Here is a 22,379-nt window from a genome sequence, read left to right as displayed (position 1 = left end):
ATGTGTGTGAACGGTGGACTGGTCCATCTGACCTCCTAAATGTTAAGGAAATGACACCTGATTAAGAGGGGAAGGGTTTTTTTGCAGATTGTTTAAAATTCATTGTCTTCTGTTTTGTTTTTATTTAACTCAAAAGTCTGACAAACAGCTGAAAGAAAAGTTTTTGTCAGTTTTAGCAAAATACGTGCTGAGAGTACAAATCCACATATGAGTCCTTTCACAGACCTCCAGCAAAAGCAAGGTAGACAACACTTGATATGCCCAGTAAGTCTGACGTTTGGGAAAAAATTTTTTTTTAAAGATGCGTGTTGGGTCTTTATACAGCATTAAAAAAGCAATTGTACAAGATCAACTTCTATGCATCCCTTTAATGTTAGCATTGAAGGATCCTTTTAGGTTGTCCAGGTACCAGTAGCTGGGTTGTCATAGCAGAACAGTGTATGTAAATTAGAATTAGCCCTAACTCAAGATTCTTAGAATCATACACTTTAGTGAGAATTTCTCTTCTTTTAATTTTAATCTAGTTATGTATGACCTGATGTGACTCAGTAAAGGGAACTAAAGACAACTTTTGTAAAGGAGAAAAAGTGTTTGAAGCCCGAATAATAAACAGAAGGGAACTTAAACGTCCAGCTGCTAAGTGTACTCAATAGTAGCTGGACTGAACTGGCGAGCTGCAGGTGCAAACGACGTTATGTACAACTTTTAAAAGCCTGGCTCTACCAGCTGTGCTCTCTCACTCCTTGCTCCAGAATGCCTCTTATCCCAAAAGGCCCTGAGGATAATTACAAAAGTTGTTACTTTTTGCCACACTGGCAGATATAAAAGAAAGTTTCTGAAAAGTTGCTTCTGTGGCTGAAGTTGTAACAGAGGAACATAAAACCCAGAAATCAAATGTGTAGCATGTCAGGTACTGTAAACATGGCCTGTACCCTCCTTGGAAATGGGCAGGGGCTGAGGGAGTTGATTTCCCCCCGCAGTGCCCACTAGTTGCCAGAGGGCATTCAGGGGCCAGTTTTGACCAAGTCTCCCCATTTGCTCCATGAGGAAGCCTGGGGGTAAGCTCAGACTATAGGGCTCTCTTCCCTTTCTCCCTACTAGCCCCTGGGGAGCCTGATGGGCCTCCCTGGCTCAGCCCACTAGCCACTCGGCGGAGCTTTAGGAGCCACCCTGGCTCAGCCCCCTCCCCACTAGCCACTGGGGGAGCTTTAGGGGCCACCCTGGCTGAGCCCCCTCCCCACTAGCCACTGGGGGAGCTTTAGGAGCCACCCTGGCTCAGCCCCCTCCCCACTAGCCACTGGGGGAGCTTTAGGAGCCACCCTGGCTCAGCCACCTCCCCACTCGCCCCTGGGGGAGCTTTAGGAGCCACCCTGGCTGAGCCCCCTCCCCACTCGCCCCTGGGGGAGCTTTAGGGGCCACCCTGGCTGAGCCCCCTCCCCACTCGCCCCTGGGGGAGCTTTAGGGGCCACCCTGGCTGAGCCCCCTCCCCACTCGCCCCTGGGGGAGCTTTAGGGGCCACCCTGGCTGAGCCCCCTCCCCACTCGCCCCTGGGGGAGCTTTAGGAGCCACCCTGGCTGAGCCCCCTCCCCACTAGCCACTGGTGGAGCTTTAGGGGCCACCCTGGCTCAGCCCCCTCCCCACTCGCCCCTGGGGGAGCTTTAGGGGCCACCCTGGCTGAACCCCCTCCCCACTCGCCCCTGGGGGAGCTTTGGGGGCCTCCCTGACTGAGTCCCCTCACCCCCAGCCACTGGGGGAGCCCCTCCCTCTGCCTATCCACTCCCGCTACCGGGGCTGCCCTAGCTCTCAAAGCCCCGCCCCTTCCAGCGAGGGGGAAGGAGGCCAGCGGGGCTGGGCTGGGCGTTCCTGTTGGCCGTCAGGGAATCTTGTCCCCCCTGAGCCGCCGTCCGCGGCTGGCTGGGGGTGAGAGGTGACGTGACGGCTGCGTCCCCGGAAGCCGCGGGACGGGAGGGAGGGAGGGAGGCCGGCGGAGCAGGGCGTCGGAGCAGCCGCCTGGCCACAGCCTCCCGCAGGGCCGGAGAATGGTGCAGGGCCAGCCGCCCCGCCGCCTGTGAGCCCGGCCGCCGCCTCCGGGCCCCGCCCTGCTCCGCCCCGCCCGGGGGCTTCTTCCCCCTGCGCCGCCGGTAAGAGACGCCGAGGCGGGCGCGGGCCTTGGCGGTGAGCTGCGCCCTGGGGCGGGGGCCGGGAGCCGGGCGGGGCCGGGCGGGCGAGGCGAGGCGAGGCGGTGCCGCCCCCACGTGCCGCCCGCCCCGCCGCTGAGAGCCGGGCGGGCCGCTGGCATGGGAGGGGAGCCGCCTGGTCCCAACGTTTCCTGTGAATTGTGTCTTCCCCCCCCCCCCCCCCCCAAGAGAGAGGCGGCGGCGAGAGAAAAGCGGGTGGGGCGTTTGGGGGTTTCGCAGCTCGGGGGGGGGCTCGATTTTACAGTCCCTTCGTTTGTGGCTAGATTCGACCCGGCAGCTGCCCGTCGAGGGGGGCGGCCGTTTGTTCTCAGCCCGGTCGGGGCAGGGGGCCGTAGCTCTTCATCCCCTTCGCAGCTCCGCGGGGGCAGAGCTTGGCCCCGTGTCAAACGGGGTCCCCCCGGTGTCCACCTGAGCGCTGCGGCTTGTTGTGTAACGGCCGCCTTCCGCTGGCCCGGTGCAGCCCTGGAGCAGGAGGAGTCGCTGCAAAATATTTGGTAACGAGGATCCTTCGCCGATCCCCGAGCACGGGCCGAATGAGCTGACTAGGTCTCCTCTGCCTCTAGCTTCAGGCCTGTTAATCTCCATGTCCATGTATTTGCGCTGCATAATTTACAGAAATGGGAGTAATGACCAGGACTTGATTTACCTGGTATTTTGAGGTCGCCCTTAAATCACGAAAATAAAGGTTAGGTTGATCTTAGCTTGATTTCCATATTTTAGGCTTGAACTACTCCTGCGGATTCGTGATCGATTAGTAAAAAGAATAACTTGAATGGCCACAAAAGCTGGTTCAGATTCTGAGTGATTTTGTAATTAGTTTACTTTGTTTACTACACATATGCTATTTATACTGTTTTGCTGTTAATTCATACAAGTGAAGATGTTGCTGTATGCCAGAATTTTCTTATAAAAGATAATGTATCTGAAACAAGGCCGCTAGATACATAGATTTGAATTTGAGCCACGTCTCATAATCATAGTTACGGATACCCTGGGAAACATTCCTGAATGTAGAGGGAAGGACTAAATTACAAAACAACTCTTTCTCCTCTCCTCCCCTCTTTTAATTTGTTTCTAAAGGCTTGCCTACCTAAGGAAATTTTACTAGTATAATTATAACCCTGGAATTATACGGGTATCACTGAAGCTGTATAATTGTGCCTATAAATTTCCCTGTGTAAATAAGTCCTAAGTCCAGATATGAATCTAAGTAGGGTTGCTTTTCAGGTCGTTGTCAAACTTTTGAAAAGTTAGGTGGCTTAAAGTTCAGAATTGGATGTGTACAATTTAGGGCTGCCTTTCATAATAAAACCTAAATGCATTTAAAAAAAAAAAAACCCCACAGGTTAAATTCTGGGGATTGTGAAATGGACACTAAGCCTTTTATCGCTAGGTTGCTATAGTAAGTAAATATCATCACCATCTCACCGCTTTTCACTGGCCTATGTGAAATGACCAAATGGTTTCAATCCAGTTTCTAGTGGGCATGTGTCCACATATCAATTGGCACCTTTTGTTGGCAGACAGGGTATACAGACTGAGGATTGAATTGGCCTTGGAGACCATCTCTGATTCTAGATATGGTCTCTTGAGGCACATTCTGAGAGGGTGGCACTGGTGAGTTCCGTTCTTTACAGGCTTTCAGTAAGACTTGGAGGATTGGTATCATTGCTGGGGAAATGTGATTCTCATTTTCCATTTTAAATTCTTTTTTTAATCAACTATGTAAAATGGAAACTGTTTCTGCAGTTTAAAAAAAAAAATCAGAGATGTACATGCATCTGAAGACAATAACAACCAGACGTCTGTGTTATCTGGCTAAGCCAGATGCATCCAGCAACAGACAAGATCTGAAAAATACCCCTGCCACTGAACGATTATTGTACTTTGATAGTGCGGCTCTATTTTTAGTGGTTCACTGAGTGTTCTGGCAGTTTTGGACCCCTTTTCAATATGAGCAGCTTACAATTTTTTTGTTTTGTTAAAAGGAGTTGAGACTTTTTTTAATTAAACATTTACAAGTCTGGGCAAATAAAACAGAATTTTAGGGGTCTGTTGGGTAAACTAGCACTTAATAGGATTTCTTGATGGCACAGTTCTGCTGCTCCCCACCCTAGCTCTCCTTGCAAAACAATTGTGTACTGCAGGTTCTGTTTAGGGGACCAGCCAGACTAGTGCATTAAATGGGACTGAGAGTCACAATTCCTGGGTTTTGTTCCTCATACTAACCTTTTTTGTAGCCTTCAGTACATTATTCTTTGCCACAGATTACCCATCTGTAAAATGGAGGCAGTATTTGCCTGCTTAATTTAGGAGTTGAGGTTTAACAAAGTTAAGTTGTAGTTTGTTTTGAGACCTTTGCGTGAAACAGGATATAGACATGAAAGGTACTCTTTCTTTGACTCTTTTTTTTTTTTCTCCAAGTTTTTCACCTTAGTTATTTTTTTTTTTGTTCTTTTGCTGCACCGTGTCCTCTGTTTCCTTCACAACTGTCCACTGTTTTTTTTTTTTTTGATGTTTGATGTTTTAAACAAACACTTTATGTGGTTATATGCTGAATGCCTAAATATAGCAGAGATAAGAGGGGCAGGTAAGTGATCATAAACCCACCTCCTTGTTTCTTTGCAAGTTTGAAGTTTCTTTAAGTTTTGTTTTTGCTTTCCCTAAATACCCTATGGCAAACCTGCTTTTTGTTGCACTCTGCAAATATAGGTTCAGTTTCTGCAGTTGGATCTACTTGCGTGGACACCCTCCCCCCACTTCCACATAGACATCCATTGAAATCTGCATTGGTGGGTCTGATACTATAATTGGACCCATAGTAATTTTTAACAAAAATGTGCAGATCAGCTAGCAAATGTAACTTGACATGGGCCAGTGTGAAATCTAGCCATAAATTACTAACGGGGGTGTGTGTGTGTCACATTTTGGAAATGCATGTTTCGCAGAAGTACTACTAGTTTCCATTAATATCGTAAAGACACTCAATGATTCATGAAAATAAGGAAACATGGGAAGAGCCTAGAAAGGGCTGAGATTAACTGTGCAGCTGGAGATATGGAAACATCTCTTCTGAATGCTGAGCTGCACTTTAAGCTGCTAATAAAACAAAATGTCTGTTTATATTTGGCTGTTGTGATGTAAAGATCTTAGCTGGTGGTGTAATTAGGTTTTTAAATCCATAGGTCTTACTCAACAAGTCTTGATTCCTGGTCTTGTTCTTTACTTTGTGAAAAAGATGGATGTCATTTAGTGTTTTTCTTTGTTTCCTTTTGTATTATTCTTTTTTTAAATCCAGGACACAGAAGAGTGGGAGGGTAACTTGAACGTCAGAAAGGGCTGGGCACTGGAAAATTTACAGTCAATGTCAGAGCCTTGAAGTAAGGCTCTTGGGACACCTCTGCCAGGCAGCTTGCTGTCTGTTACTGGGACAAGTTTTGAAGCCATTCAGCTGGGAGCTGATGTGATTCCAACAGGATGAATAAAAACATCTGTGAACTCTTAAATTCTTAGTTTTCTCCCATTAAAATCAGTGGTGAAAGAGAAAATAAGAAAACTACACAAATTAATAGGTAAAAACTTTTTTCTCTCAATTTCATATTTTCTTAGCGTAGCAAGAAGTAATTCTGAAATTCCCATAGGAAGAGGGAATGTTGATAATTTATAACCTGCTTTCATTGCTGCAGTAAATCAATTTGTATGTCAGTTTGGAGACTTACCTTACTTATTGGTGGTTTTTTCTTCAGCATTCCAGTGCCTTTAGGTTCAGAATTATTAAAATGAATGATTGTCTTGAAATTAATCAGTCTCCAGAGTAGCACTGTAGAAGCCACTAGTATACGTAGCAATTGCAACAGGCAGTGTATGTTGCTGATCCTTTGGGATTTTATCTTTATAATGCCTGCCTGGCTTTGGGTTAACTACAACATCCCTGTAACTTTTGTGTGTGTATGTGTCCTTAAGGTGGAGAGTGCATGTTAGTAACTTAACTCAATTTTAATACAGTTTTTTGTCTAGAGTGTATGTAGGTATTGACAAAAGCCAAGTGATTTGGATCCAAGGCCGAAGTTCTGGACTGAAAATTTTTACTTATCCGGTTGTACTTGAGATAGTATGTAGATTGCAAAATAGTATGCGTATCCTTAATCCTGCAAGGTTTAGGCATAGTGGAGAGAAGTCAAGGACTCTGCATTCACCTGCCATTGGAGCCTCTCTTTAAACTTTATTAGCTTAAAAAAAAGAAACCTGATGCTGTCACTTTGCACATTTCTAGCACAGTTCCTGTGAGGCTCAAAGTGTTTTGAATTAAGCCTCATCAATGCCTTGAGGTAGTTCCGTTCCTCAGATTAATCATTTGTAAAATTCATGTAATGAAGTTAGGGACTTTCTCCCAAGGTCACACAGCAAGCCAGTGACAGATGCAGAACAGAACTAGAATTGGTAGCAAAACAGAGGTTCTGATAGGTTTCAGAGTAGCAGCCGTGTTAGTCTGTATCCACAAAAAGAAAAGGAGTACTTGTGGCACCTTAGAGACTAACACATTTATTTGAGCATAAGCTTTCGTGAGCTACATGCATCCGATGAAGTGAGCTGTAGCTTACGAAAGCTTATGCTCAAATAAATGTGTTAGTTTCTGAGGTGCCACAAGTCCTCCTTTTTTTAGAGGTTCTGTTGCCCTTTTTCTAAAGAGATGTAAATATGACTCAGGAGTTCTGATGCCCAGTCCCTGCCTGAACCAGTAGGTTACACCCACTCATAAAAAGTCTCATGGCGATGGAAATGCATATAAATATATTGGTCTGTGGCATAAATATTTGGACACTGAAAATTTACAGGTTTCAGAGCGGTAGCCATGTTAGTCTGACTCCAGCGAGAAACTGCAGAATTGGAATTAATTTGCAAACTGGACACCATCAAATTAAGCCTGAATAAAGACTGGGAGTGGATGGGTCAGTGTAAAAACTAATTTTCCCCTGCTGATACATACCTTCTTGTTAACTGTTTGAAATGGAAAGGAGTACTTGTGGCACCTTAGACTCTCTAAGGTGCCACAAATACTCCTTTTCTTTTTATGGATACAGACTAACACGGCTGCTACTCTGAAACCTGTTTGAAATGGGCCACCTTGATTACATTGGCCTCATTAGTACTACAAAAGTCCTTAATTGAATTGGCTCATTAGCACTGACCTTCCCCCCCCCACACACACACTTGGTAAGGCAACTCCCATCTTTTCATATGCTGTGTATTTATACCTCTCTACTGTATTTTCCACTCCAGGCATTCGATGAAGTGGGTTCTAGCCCACAAAAGCTTATGCCCAAATACATTTGTTAGTCTCCAAGATGCCACAAGGACTCCTCACTGAAAAAATTAGTTGTGCTTAGGTGCTGTGCTCCATAGTTTCAATCAGGAGTGTGGAATCATTCCTAAGTTACTACGGATTCGTATATGAAGGAGTCTTGATACACTGAGCATGTGCAATTGCTGGTTTTCTCCTCACCTCTGATATTAACCACCCACAGGTTTTGTTGTAAATACTCAAAGGGCCTGTTATCCTTTGGAAATAGCATCCTGTAACACTTCCTGACTGTTTTCAAAGCTCTAGGACAGTTTGGTTTCCAAACTTTAACAACCTGTGAACCCCTTTCAAGTCTTGTGAACCTGCTCTTAAAAATGAATATTTCCAGGGATTTTCTCCTTTACCTGAGTATAAATTATAAAAGCATTGATCTTGGACATATAAAATTTGTTTTTATGATATGCTTATAACACACTATTTATTATTATTTATCATTACAGTATTTTTATTACATTATGAAAATGGCAACACTCTTTCAAGATCTCACTTTCATAGCTTGTATCACTTTGAATAAGTCTGTTATAGGACAAGGCTCCTAGGTTTCATCAAGGAGTATCAGATGTGAAACAGCATGAAGGTATTTAAGAAGCCAACTTAAATCGTTCCTCCTACACAAGCATTCAGGTCTTCAGCAGTCCAGGCAAACAATGCATGTTACAACAAAGCTTAAACTTGTTCTTCATAATAATTTAAAAAACAGCACTAGCTGCCTATTTAATTTTTAAAACGGCAAAAAATATCCACCTCCCTTTCCATTTCTTATAAGGAGTCTGAAGTTTAAATCTCAGTGTGATAGATATGCTTGCTTTGATCCGCTTAGCACTTGGAATTCCAGGGGCTGTGGGCTGCTGTCCCCGTGCTGCCCGGTGTTCCTAGGGGCAGCTCTGTCTGCCACTAGGGAACTTTTTCATGAGAACCCCCTGTAACATTTCACGAACCCCCAGGGGTTCACGAACCCCAGTTTGGGAACTACTGTTCTAGGAGGATGTTTGGCAACAAGTCCTCAGAAAAGCTGGTGCTCTTTTAGCAACAAAAAATATTTGGGCAGATTTTGTTTTAATGAGTTTTAGCACATCCATTTTGGTGGCTGACTGAAAAGAAACCCCTGGGGAAACCAGAATTCTAATGAAATTGCTGACGGTCCCTTAAATTTACAGTAAGCTGCAATACTGTATTTGCTCCTGGGTAACATTCAGCTTTGATTAAATGCTGTAATAAACCTTGCCTCTTGCTGGGTGGGTTTTTTTAATAAGAAAATTTGGAAGGAAACGTTGAATACAACTCTGCTCTTGGTTTTTGTTTTGCTCTGTTTCCATCTCAACATGTCTCCAGTGTTTCTAGACTGACATTTGTGATGAACCCTAGTTTAAAAAAAATTTCAGAAATTTGCTGAAATGGAATCCTGTCCTGCCAGTGACAAGATAGGAGACAGAACTTTAGAATTGGGTCATACCCAATTAATTTTCTTATCTGAGGCAATTCAGCCCTCCCCTATTGCACCTGCCTTTTCTTGACACCTTAATTAGCTTTTCTAGCAGTAGCGCTGTGTGTCTTTGAGAAGTGTGGGCTCTGGTAGGATACGCTTTCTCTTCTTTCTACCTCTTCTTTCCTTTTTTCTCCCACTTCCTTCTCTCTAGCTCTTTCCTATATCCCTCTCCCCCCGCCCACCCACACACAGGATTTTTACCATTAGATGCTTGTAGTGCTGCTACTGATCATTGTTGGCACAATGGTGCTGGTTACCTTAGTCTTTGGGGAGTGGATAGAAATCAGTTAGTGGACCAAGATTGTGCACCCAGGATACGATCCTGCACTCTGAAATGAACCCTGTTTTAAAAAGTTGTACCAAGGAAAAGAGAGAGAGAGATTGTATGTTAAAGTCTGTGCCATGTTTGGAGGAATGCAATAATCTCCTCACTGAACTTTTCTGTCTCCATTGGAGCAAAGTGATTTTTTCTTCTTAGAAGAAACTGATGACGAAAAGTGTAGGCCAGTAAAATATTAGGAATACTGATGTGAAAAGCTGCAGTTATTGTATGGATCATACATACCGTGTGCTTCTAACAAGAGAGCACAAGGCACACAAACTTGCAGGGAGCAGAATCCCTGACTTAATGAAAATTCCCAAGAGATGGATCTTGTTTTAGTCCTGGATTGCTGAGTCATAACCATTAAAGTGCTATGCTCTTGAGATGCTTGGTTTGCATCTTTCAATTGCTCAAAATTCGGATGGGCAGCACTGGTTTCTAGACAAAAGTCCTTTCCTTTCCTTCTGTGTACTCTAAGGATTAAGATATTTTAGCATGACTACAGGTAAAGCAAATAAAGGAAACAGGATTGCTTGTGGTGTTCTCTGCTTGCGCAGTTTCTGAAGTAGAGCCTCAGAGCTGCACTTTAACACTTGACTGCATTGTTTTCTTTTTGGGTGGGGGTGAGTAATTCCAATAGACCTTAATCCCATTCACTTGCATAATGGAAAGACAGGAAAACTCAAAAGAAATGGAGAATCAATAGGATTAAATGGAAAGTCTGCTTCAACTCAGTAGACCAAGGGTAGTCAATAGGCAGATCACGGCCATGGGCCAAACCCGGACTGCCATACGCTTTTGAACAAACCCTGAAATCTTTTTATTTACGTATTATTGTTGTATTTTTATCTTCTCTGGAGTCTGGACCTTGACTAAGAAATTTGGATCTTGACAAAAATTGACTACCCCTGCAGTAGACTTAGGTCTGTAGAGTAGACCTGGCCTATCTCAGTGTAACTACATTGCAGAGGTGTCTGGAAAATCCACCCTCCTGGGTGATGTTGTTATACCTACCTAAACCCCCCCCGCCATGCAGACAGTGCTATGTCGACAGGAGACTTCTCCTGTCAGCATAGCTACTGCCTCTCAGGGAGGTGGATTGACTATGCTGATGGGAGAAGCTCTCCTGTCAGCGTAGGAGTGTCTTCACGTTCGTGCTACAGCAATGCAGGTGCATTGGTGCAATTGTGCTGATGCAGCATTTTAAGTGTCACTCTGTGTGTTCACAGTCCTATCTGCTTAATTTACTGACTCAAGTAAGTTTGTACTTCTTTTCATGCTGGAGAACGAACGGAGAGATGAGTCTTCTGGCTCACTCAGTAAATGGAGTTTCTGATAACAGGATTTTAGTTGACGTGTCAGCTGGAAGTGTTCCAGCCTGAGTCTCAGATCCCAGTTTGCACATCCGATGGCTAGAAAAAACATTGGTTTATTGATAAACTGATCAGATTTGGTCAAGATCCAAATGCATAACTTCATGAGGCTTTTCTCTAACCAGATTGCTTTTCAAAGTGGAACAGTACTTTGCAGCTACATTGAATAATTCTCACTTATAAAGTGCCATCATCTATTTCACACTTGGTACAGCTGGGTCTTAAAATGGCTTTAAAGGCTTTTGTCTTAAGTTTGGAAGTATAATAACTTAACTGGAAATTTGCAGACCTTATCTGTGGGCTTCCTTGAAACTACATTTCCATTATAATCTTATTAATTCAAATACTGTTCTTATGGAATCCAAATACAGCTGTGTATGCTATGCTGGGTGACTAGTCAAGGAAATAAAATAAAGAACTGTATGGACCACTGATTCTCATTGGCTGTCAGTAATAGGAAGCGTGTTTGATTCTGTTAAAAGCTATGGCATCTTTCTTTTAATTCCATTCTTTCTGGAAATTGTAGTGGTTGGGAGAACAAAATCTGGCATCTTTTGAGGAATTTTTTTAGATTTGTTTAATCCGCAACAACATTTTTCTGTTGATTGATTGACTTAAATTATCTCTTGGAAAAAATCATGTTCTTCCTATGTGTCACTCTGTTCTAATGCTCTCCATTTTCAGGTGGATCTAATCAGAATAATGTTCAACATAAACCCTTTGGAGAATCTGAAGGTTTACATCAGCAGTCGCCCTCCTCTTGTGGTCTTTATGATCAGTGTAAGCGCTATGGCAATAGCTTTTCTGACACTGGGTTATTTCTTTAAAATCAAGGAGATCAAGTCACCGGAAATGACAGAGGTATGGTATAATAAGATATGTACACTGACATCCTGCAGTAACACACTTCCTGGCTTTTGTGATGGGACATGCTTATTTAACAAAAAGAAAAAGGAGGACTTGTGGCTCCTTAGAGGCCAACCAATTTATTTGAGCATAAGCTTTCGCTCACGAAAGCTTATGCTCAAATAAATTGGTTGGCCTCTAAGGTGCCACAAGTCCTCCTTTTTCTTTTTGCGAATACAGACTAACATGGCTGCTACTCTGAAACCTATGCTTATTTAACAGTCATACATAACTTTCATTTTAACAGTTTGTATGTTTTCTCCTGTGCTAGTGCACAGGACCTGATTGTTTTCATTTGCATTACTGTATTTTAATCTCTAATCTAGAAGCAGTCATTTACCTTGCAAGGAATAATCTCGATACAATTAATTTGACCGGGGGGAGGCGGAATTAATGCTCTCTCATTAGGAGAATGTGTTTGTAACACTCCCCCCTGCAACTGCTAACCTTATTCTGTTCTAACAAATGGCTTGATTCATGGAACTTCTTCTGATCTTTGTTTTAAGTTACCTTGCAAAACTGTTCCATAGTTTGAGTGCATTTTGATAAAAGTATGTGAGCTAAACTTCATTGGGAGCTCTCTGTATGAGAGAGACCAGGGCTCCTCACTAAACAAAGTTAATGTAAGTACACCAATGTTATTAATTTCATTTGTAGCTCTGAGGAGAGTATTATTCTACCATGCTCTTTATAGCTTTGAAAATGAGTAATTGATCAGTGGGGTGAAGTGGGAATCAGAATTGGCATTTGATTTATAAAAACAAACAAACAAACAAGCATCAGATATTTCTCCTGTTGAGAGTGTTGCCGCTTACTTCAATGGAGGGTAGGATTCAGATTGTCTTGGTGACATGGAATAATATAGATTTAAAACTAGATATTAAAAATCTGAACTGCTCTTTGAAGAAGTGACAGTACCTAATAATTTTGCTAATCTAATCTGTCATCTAATCTAGATTTTTGTCTCGCTTTTTAAAGGACTGGAATACTTTCCTCTTGAGGTTTAATGATTTGGACTTCTGTACATCAGAGAATGAAACCTTAAAACATCTCATCAATGATACCACAACTCCAGAAAGTACAGTGACTAGCGGACAAGCCAGATCTTCTACACAATCTCCACAGACTCTTGAGGACTCTGGTCCAGTAAACATCTCTGTGACAATCACTCTGACACTGGACCCACTCAAACCATTTGGCGGGTATTCCCGTAATGTCACACACCTAAGTTCCACAATTTTGGGGCATCAGATTGGACTCTCAGGTATGCAAAATTTGATTGTTCCAAGAGTGAATAATAATTACACTTCTAATATTACAAATGTCTGAAGAAGGAATATAAAAATCTAGCTAGTCACTAAAGAAATGAATCATTGGCTTAGACATTATGTGCATTGCTAAAATTTTTGTCAGTACTTCACAATCATGAGCCTGTCTCTCTCCTTTTTGGCAAAGAGTAACTTTTCCCTGTATTTGGGGTAATAGGGAAGATGTATGTACAGTCAGATATATACACACTACTTTGCAGTCTAAAAAAGATCCAGCAGCCCAGTCACATTCGTTTGAAAGTATTTTCAAAACAAATTTCTGAACTGGAAAAGCTGCTTCTTGCTTACGCAGGGTACACTTGAGTGCTGCTGATCAGTCCGTCGGTTTTGGTGGTGGTGAATCCTTCTGCATCAATGATCCAGCTGTACATTAACTGAAAACCTCTTGTTGATTTAAAATCTAAAATACAAACTCGTTCAGGATAAAGCTGCTGAAAAGAAGGAACGATCGTAAAATTTTCCAGTGATGCTAAGATGATGAAAGAATCCTAACCTATTCTGTTGGCTTGCCTGGCCAGACAGACAAGTCAGTGGGTTGGGGAGACTTTGTAAAGTGGTTTACAGGAACGTTTAGAGTTGAAGTTCAGCATGTTTAATTTTACAGTGGTGCTATAACATCAGGGTGGCTTGCACCTGAAATATCCTATAGCAAACACATGCCATAACTGAAAATCTCTATTGCTTACAGCAACTTTCTCTACTCTTTCCTGAACGATATTGTGTAACTTCTGTTGATCAAACCACCTGGTTTTAATGTGCATATCAAATCTGGTTTATCCCTGGGGACCTACAGTTTTATCATTTGGAGAACCCAGCGGTTTAATCTTATCTCTTATAGTTTTATCTATTGATGAGGTTGTGCATATTAAGGCGCTTTTCAGCAGTTATATCTGCATGGATTTCTCTATAGTAAAAATTAAACTGCAGAAAAAGCAGATGATGAACTAAGGTTTTAGGAGGGGAAGGGCTAAAATTCTAAGATGTAATTGCTGATAAAATTGTTGCAGACAGTGGCCGGATTATGCACAATTATAGAGAGGTTTTCTAAATTCAAAAGCTTGTAAATACCCAATGGTCATGGGACCAGGTCCAAAACTGTCATCAGTGCTAATAACTGGGTGGTTTGGGGCAGGAGGGGAAATGGGAGTCTGTAATTTTCCAGATATTTCTTTGCTTCCCGCAATGATGGCCACAAAGCTGTGTGTCCACAAAAATACAATCGACCACACGCCTTTTCCTAGTACTTGTTGCTGTTACTGCTCTCATCATACCAACAATTTCTTTCTTTCTAAAAGGCAGAGAATCCCACGAGGAGATAAATATTACGTTCACCCTGCCTGCTGCTTGGAATTCAGATGACTGTGTTCTCCATGGTCACTGTGAGCAGGTGGTATTTACAACCTGTATGACTGTCTCAGCAGCCAGCAATGTGTTTCCTGTCACAGTGTAAGTGCCTTTCTAATTATTTGTTTTTAGGGTTACCTCAGATGTACCCACTACTCTCTTAATGCTTTGGATGCTTTTCTTATGCTCCCCATGACTCTCTAACATTGACTTTGGAAGTAAGTGATACATTCTCTCTTTAGTAGTATAAAGTCCAGTTTGTTTTGAAAAGACATTTGGTGACCTTACTAACACAGTAGAGTTTCCCTGGATGTTGTTTAGCTCCATCTCTCTCTTTCTTTTCTCCCTCCCCGCCTCCCGTTATTGTGTGCTGGTGGAGTTCTAGCCACAATCCAGGGAATTTGAGCTCATGCTCAAATAAATTGGTTAGTCTCTAAGGTGCCACAGGTACTCCTTTTCTTTTTGCAAATACAGACTAACACGGCTGTTACTCTGAATCCAGGGAATGTGGACAGGAACTGTAGAACTCATAGTTTTGAAACTATCCAGATAAAGCCCTAAGTTACAACTGTTTAATAATGACTCTCATGTTGGAAGAATATTTACACCTTATGCTTCAAGTTTAAACCAGTTTCTAACTATTAGAGACCAGGATGAGACCTATTTGGAGTCAGATTATTCCACATATGTCTACTTCAGGGTTCTTACACCATTCTCTGAACTGTCTGGTTTTAGCTACCCTCAAAGAGAGGATACAGGGCTAGATAGATTACTGGTCTGATCACAGAATCGTAGAATATCAGGGTTGGAAGGGACCTCAGGAGGTCATCTAGTCCAACCCCCAATTTTTGCCCCAAATCTCTAAATGGCCCCCTCAAAAATTGAACTCACAACCCTGCTTTTAGCAGGCCAATGCTCAAACCACTGAGCTATCCCTCCCCCCTCAGGTATGGCTGTTCCTAGTTGTGTTCACCTGCAAAGTTTCATTTTAGTACTTGATGTCCTAATATCAATTTTTCCTTCATTTCAAAATAGCATCACTTTGGTTTTAAAAGTGCAAAAGTATTCAAGGGCTTTCCGGACTTCTGCATCCCTAACTTGCTGAAAAGGGCCAGTTCAGAGCCAACTTAGCCTGAGTCATGTCTACTTTAAAGCCTCTCAGAAATGATGCTGATTGTCTTCAGCATAAGCAAACTGCGGTTGTTGTAAGAGAGAGAAATGTTTTCTGAAAACCTTCTTTAAACTGTAATATCTTTAAATGGAACAATGAATACAGCTAAAGTGATATACCATGGGGAAACAGATGGTTCAGGGGATTGGGATGGCGCATAGATCCTTTAAGTGCTATCTAAAAGCTAGGTGGTCGTATTATTTATTATCTCCAAGTAGGTAGCTTGATCGAAGCTCAGACCATTGGTGACCAAAAGTTGATTCTTTCTGGCAACTGGTCTGTATCTAATGAGTTTGGTCTCAGTCTCTTCAGCAGTAGAAGGGTGTTCCCAAAGAAGGTATCATGATTGACTTCCCCCCACTTCAACAACTGTGTCAAGAGGACAAGGCTGAATAGGCATTGGCGAGTGAATGCCTCTCTTGCATTGAGGTGGCATTGCCAGGTCAGCGCCGGGAAGCTAACGTTACCACGGCCTGCACTGTATCTGTTCTTTGGATGGAACCCTTCAGTTAACAAAATCACACCCTCAAAACAGTAAAATCCAAAGCGGGCGGAGTGTTAGGCAAGGCAAGTGCTACACTACTTGGTTCCTGATGGTAACAAACTTTCCCCTTGTCTCCTCTACACACCTGTGGATCGGGCACACCAAGTTCTTGTTCTTCATCCCCCTTCCCTTCTAGAGCTTGGGGTGGGTTCACCTGAAAGCTGTACTAAAAATATCAGAAGTTTTTTTGAAACCTAGTTCGTACTCCTATCGTTAAATGATGGGGGGGGTTGACTTTTTGAAACAGATTGCAATGAAAGTTTAATGTTGCTTTCGGTTCTAGATTTTCTTTTCCTTTAGCATTATATTTTGCCGTTACACTAGGGATGATCCTGAATAAAAACAATACACTGTTTACACTGTTCAAAGAGAGAATGACCCTTACTATGTTCTGAAAGTCAGCCATACAGGACACTGAAAGTGGCAATTCATCTGCTTGTTTGTTTGTTTGTTTTTGTTTTTTTTATCCTCAGTCAGCCACCGCATTGTGTTCCTGAGACGTACAGCAATGCTACCCTCTGGTACAAGATCTTCACTACAGCCAGGGACTCAAATACAAAATATGCACAAGATTATAACCCTTTCTGGTGTTACAAAGGAGCCATTGGAAAAGTCTATCATGCTTTAAATCCCAAATTAACTGTCATAGTTCCAGATGTAAGTGCCAATGCTCTATTCTGACTGAATACCTCCTGTCCATTTAACTGAATAAGGTAGTCTTCTCTTGCTGACCTAAAAGAGTTGCATAGCACTGCATTCTTAAATAGTTGCTTGCAGTGGTGGTGTAGCCATGTTAGTCTCAAGATATTAGAGTGACAAGGTGGGTGAGGTGGTCTAACAAAAGATATCAACTTCTGTTGGTGAGAGAGACAAGTTTTCAAGCTACAGTGGTTTTTCTTCAGGTCTGGGGAACCTGCACAACACCTTCAAAAGACATGCCTGAGAGCTTAAATTCATATCTTAGCTAGACGCTAAAAATCATGGTCTTAATAAAGACACTGGATTTATGGCTTATTACAGCGTGTAACCCACTAACCCCTTTTTGTCCTATGATTGCAGAGGCATTAACAGGCCACTTCACCTTGAATGGTCTCTTAGAATACGTGTTAACTTTTTATGCTAAACAATCTTTCACCTTGTATTTAGCTGTGAGACACAGTACCTTTCCCAGATCTGCAGGAGAGCTCTGTGTCGCTTTAAAGCTTGTCTTTCACCTCCAGTAGTTGGTCCAATAAAAGAGAGTGTGTCACCCACCTTGTCTGTCTTAAATAGTTGCCGTAGCTATGTCAGAGATGGCTGCATTTCAGTGGTGATCTCCGTATATCTCAATATGCCTAACAGCTTCTTTAATTAAAGATTTATAATTTGAAATCCTCTGATTAAAGGTGCCACTGTTTTATAGAGAAGTGCAAGAGTAGTGTAATGAATGTTAAAATGCAGTCACTAGTGCAAATTAAATAATGTTAGGAAAATGTGTAAGTTATCCTTAACTGCCAAAACTTAGAGCTCCCTTACTACCTTCAACTTTCAGAAGTTCTGCATTAACAATGTAGAGGAAATCCTTTGTACTGAGAAGAAACAAGGTTGGGAAAGTGGCTTCTTTGCTAATCTGCTAAACATTGCTTGAATGTCAAATGCCTTCTCTATGTACAGAATCAGTAAACGGTTTTATTTCTCTGTGCAGGATGATCGCTCACTAATAAACTTGCATCTCATGCATACCAGTTATTTTCTTTTTGTGATGGTGATTACAATGTTCTGCTATGCAGTTATTAAAGGTAGACCAAGCAAACTGAGGCAAAGCAATACAGAATTCTGCCCTGAAAAAGTAAGTTTACTTAAGATAATACATACAGCATTGATGGGGGGCGTGGGGTGGAAATTAAAAAAGATCCCTTTTATATACAAAGTTTACATTATTTAATTGGTATACAATGATGATTCGCTTCTATCCCAACCTAGTATCTCATTGGAGGACAGTAAATAATGGCACTGTAAAAGGTGCCTTGTTCTCTGCCTTTATAATCCAGCCCCTGGATGTAGTGGAGAAACAAGGCAGAAGATTCCATTCAGCAATTAAATGCCTTGATTAAGAGTAGGGTGTATAATCTGTGGCTAAAGCAGAGGATTGAGAATCATGACTACTGGAGTCTCTTGTATCTCAGCCACTGGCACTAAGACCTTGAACAAATCACTTAATGCTTTGTGCCTCTGTTTTGCCTCCTGTTTGCAAGGCATAGAATAGTCCTCTATGCCCTGTGGGTGCTCAGAAGCTTAACAAGTACGTATGTCTATAGTGCTGGTAGATCCTTCAATTAGAGATTCTTATTCTGTAAGTGTAGGGTATTAGTTGCACTTCAGTAAATGCAGAAGTGATTTGGGGTTTTTTAATACCTCTAACATGTAACATCAAGTAAACTGTATTTACAACACCATATATTATTTGCACTTTGGCATATATCAAGTATGTCTTACGCAGCTTGAAATAGTCTTAAATTCTCTTATTACAAGAAGACAGCATACATTTATTAAAATATTGCTATCACAGCTAGTTCTAATGGTTGTAATCAGCATTAACGAAATAATACTGATGTTGGTTTAAGGGCAGTTAGACTAATTATATATACGCATACACACATTCACTTCGCTTAATGGATTAAATATGGATGTATTTAACTATGTAACAAGAAGCTACAATGTACTATCCTTCATTATTAGGGAAACTTCCTACCAAGAGCTGAATATCTTTGAATATTTGATAAATACCAATTACAAAATATCTTCAGATATATTTTGGTGGTCTTTCCAACCTGGAGTCCTCAGAATGGCAATGACAGACGTCCTAGCTGCATAGAGATAAGTAATGTGCAAATAGAGTTGATTTCAATTATACACAAGCTCTTAATTCTGTAATTTTTTTTGTTTTACTTCCAGGTTGCTTTGTCAGAAGCATAATCCATCTCCTTTTACTGAAAATGGCTGAGAACCATAATCATTGCCTGCTGAACCCAGACTGGGTCTTAAGACTTTGTGAATACATTATCTTGCAATGTTGGTTTATTCCAACCAAAGACATTTCAAGTGCCTGTAATTGATTTGTACATATTTATAAAAGTATATTCAGATGACGCACTTGTTCCGCACAGTAGTGCGGCGAGAATCTTTAAATCTTTACCTGTGGACATAGCTGAATGTTTGTGTAGATAATAGATGTGTGTAGTGATAAGGATCACGTAGTCAGAGCAAGATATTTTTGTCTAGCTGCATCTGGGCAGGTTAAGATGCCTTTCCAAATGTCTCAAACAATACAAACCCTTTGTTTTTGCCCAATGATATGTACAGCGTGTTTGAAACAGTATGCATCTTTGATATAATATTGCATTTCCAAAGCCACTGATCTACTACATAAATTCAGTGTGTGTATGTGGCTTAATACTTTTTTCCATTTTCTCCTTGCTTGCAAGAAAAGATATCAACATTTCTAGATTTTTTTTTTTAAGAGAAATACATATTCACATTTTAATATTGCTGTAGTTAGGACAAACTTGTGCTTTTATCCAGAATTTAATAAAAAAGGCAAAGTCTTATTTTAAAATCCTTTCTATTGTAAAGTGCTAAGATTCACTTTTCATGAGGCCTGCTGGAATGGCAGAGCAGTGATCTGCATTGGGGTTGTATGGAAAGTTTTCCACTTACTTTGCCTCTGCTCCACAGCCTTCAAATCAGCAACTTCCGTGGTATAAAATAGCTTTTTATAACCTGTCTAAAAAGTGGATTTAAAAAAAAAAAGGATGCATTCTATTAATAGTCAGTTGTGGCTCCATGGAGCCTGGTCAAGTGCAAATAACAAAGGGAAAAGGAAGATATAGTAACTTAAAGACCATTGTAAGTGCTTCATGTTGGACCTTCCATACATCTCTAAAGGGCAGCTGAAAATGACATATTTTTATTAGCTTTGTCCAATTTTTATCTACTGTTGTCTTCTGAGGGGAAGATGACAACTAGTGGGCTAGTCCTGTTGTGAATAAGTTGAGGGAAACCTTGCCTGAGAAATTTGTATTGGTCTTTGTGTCCATTGTTAAAATCAGAGCAGACTTGATTTCTTGGGGTGCTTTTGTTCTGTGGGTTTTTTCCCATTTCTGGCTTATTCCGTCTCCTTCCAGTCTGTCCTCCAGTTACCTTTTTAATTCTCGTAAGACAGAAGTTTCCTGTAGACACTTCCACCACAGCTTTTAAAATCTCACTGGTTGCCTTAATGACCCTTCATGTCATCTTTCAGCTTTCCTGTCAGGTAGCGCAATTCTAAATGTGGGTGTATACATTTTTCTTTGATACGTTTCACACTGCCATGTGATACATGAAACCATAAATCCAATTCAAAGACTGTAATCGCTGATATGTTGGCATAAAATCCTCTCTGTCTAGACACTGTTGATTGCACATTGCTGTGTTCTGCAGACCATCTTATATATTGTATAAAATCACTTTTCTTCAGAAAATAGGTCCTCATATAATTGTGATTGCTGTACACAGCATATTGGTTATTTCACTAAAATGTGTTTTCTCCAGATACCTTAAGATTAAACTTTAGAGACAGCCGTTTAGTTTGAAATCCATAAATGAAAAAACTAAGGCTTCTGATCTTCAGTTGAAGCTACTGTTCACTAGTAAAACTCCACCAACGAAGCAGTAAATTTACTAAAAAATATGTAGAAAGCTTAAAGTGAAATTCTATTCTACTGCTCCTAATTTATGCATTCCCCACCTTTTATTTAGTACTCGTCTTTGAAACTGACTGAGGGGTGGTTCAGAATGGATAACTGCGGAAGGAGCTTAGTGCTGGTACAGTCAGTACCGGAAAATGCCCCGAGAACACTTACATCATCATGTAAAGATACTTGAAATAAATCCAAAATCAATGCTCTAGTTCAGCAAACTAACGTCAAACCCCAAAAGCCCCAAACAGAACTACCTAGAAAGAAAAACACAATTGGATGTGTTGGGGGAACAGGTTTTTATAGGAGGTGGTTTTGGTAATTAGAGGGGCCAGCTTCAAAAATACATAGTCAAACCCCACAAACAACTGCACTGCAAATAAACATTAAGCTCAGATTGCAACCCACAAATGCAAGGAGATTAGCATTAAGGGCATATTTTTCATTCTTAACTTACCCCTTTGTACCTAGGTATTGCAGCACACAGGTGAGGTCACCCAGAAGGCTAAGACTTTATCATACTTGTGAGTATTGGATTGTACCTAGGCACAATATACAAAAATTAAATGCAGCCAAGCAGAAGGGTAAAAACTTAATATTAAAGTGGTTGTTCAGATCATATTGATCTTTCCTTTTTGTTTTCTTTTTCTTTTTAACTATGACTTGAATCAGTTTTGATTCTATTTGTAAGTGTTTTCTTGTTGTTAGAAAGCTGCCATTTCTGTTGCATTTTTCTTTGGCATTACATAGAAAGTCTGAGCCTTGGTTTACAGCCTTCCTCTGCAGGTGATGTAGGGTTAAGATGGTATTTTTTAAAAAAAAAAAACACATTTCACTTGTATTGTTGCATGATGGTTAATAGCAGATTTGGTAATGACACTTCTCTCCTATATTAATTTTGTGTTTGTAAGATGTGCATATTGCTTTGCAGAATAAAAAAAAAGTTTATTCCGTTGTCTTTTTTTTTTACCAATTCCTTGTGGACGTTTCATAAATCCTCTCTTTAGGTTGTGTGCAACACAAGGGAATTTGTTTTGACAGTGCACAGTAGTCTGGAATTTCAAACCCTATCTTGTGCGTATGCTCCAATAAACACTTCAGTTTAGACTTTAAAAAAAAAAAAGTAAAAATGTGTGTCGTGCAGGAGGAGACAGTTGTTTTGATGTCCAGCATGATAAAATGCAGCACTCATGACACTTAAACCCATTTAACCCAGATATTTCTCCTTGTGCTTGAAGCTCCGGTATCCTGCTGTGCAGTTAAAGGTAGATCGGCAAGCTTCATCAATGCAGTACAGATTTCCGATCTGAAAAGGTAATGAGGGCTAAGATGAGAAATGCCTGGTGGGGGAAGGAGTAGAAAATAGCTTCAGTTACCTTTGAGACAGTGCAAAACAGGACAATTTCACGCCTCAGTAAGAATATTTTTTGTCTTGACCGTTTCCCTTTAAAAGTTAATCTCCTTGGCTATGTTTTCCTGTAGCACTGTAGATTGCTTCCTTTTCAGATCTCTAACAGTGTGGACAGTGAAGGCAAAATGGTCATTTTCCCTCTTGTCACTTTCGCTTTCTGGTTCTCACGCCATACGTGAGCGCACGGGCTCGCTGTTTGGCGGGCAAGAACAGCAATGT

At 41.3% G+C, this 22,379-nt stretch overlaps 1 protein-coding gene across 4 annotated transcripts; it reads left to right on the top strand.

Annotated features, from left to right (window-relative positions):
• The first annotated feature begins 1,956 nt into the window (after positions 1–1,956).
• On the top strand, positions 1,957–21,698 carry TMEM248 (transmembrane protein 248). Of its 4 annotated transcripts, none has more exons than XM_077836442.1 (7): positions 1,957–2,141; positions 11,426–11,602; positions 12,626–12,911; positions 14,271–14,421; positions 16,508–16,691; positions 17,719–17,862; positions 18,753–18,962. In XM_077836442.1, the coding sequence occupies exons 2-7, from the start codon at positions 11,444–11,446 to the stop codon at positions 18,783–18,785; spliced, it is 957 nt and encodes a 318-aa protein (XP_077692568.1). In that variant the 5' UTR covers positions 1,957–2,141; positions 11,426–11,443; the 3' UTR covers positions 18,786–18,962. The 4 variants fall into 4 exon arrangements, with proteins under 4 accessions (XP_077692568.1, XP_077692569.1, XP_077692571.1 ...); XM_077836443.1 differs by having other exon boundaries at positions 1,957–2,175; XM_077836445.1 differs by lacking the exon at positions 18,753–18,962 and adding an exon at positions 18,969–21,698 and having other exon boundaries at positions 1,958–2,141.
• Positions 21,699–22,379: the final 681 nt, after the last annotated feature.

The sequence above is a fragment of the Eretmochelys imbricata genome, chromosome 17 (genome assembly GCF_965152235.1).
Source record: "Eretmochelys imbricata isolate rEreImb1 chromosome 17, rEreImb1.hap1, whole genome shotgun sequence".
In the NCBI taxonomy this organism is placed as follows: Eukaryota; Metazoa; Chordata; order Testudines; family Cheloniidae; genus Eretmochelys; species Eretmochelys imbricata.
This window is presented reverse-complemented; position numbering and strand designations above follow the sequence as displayed.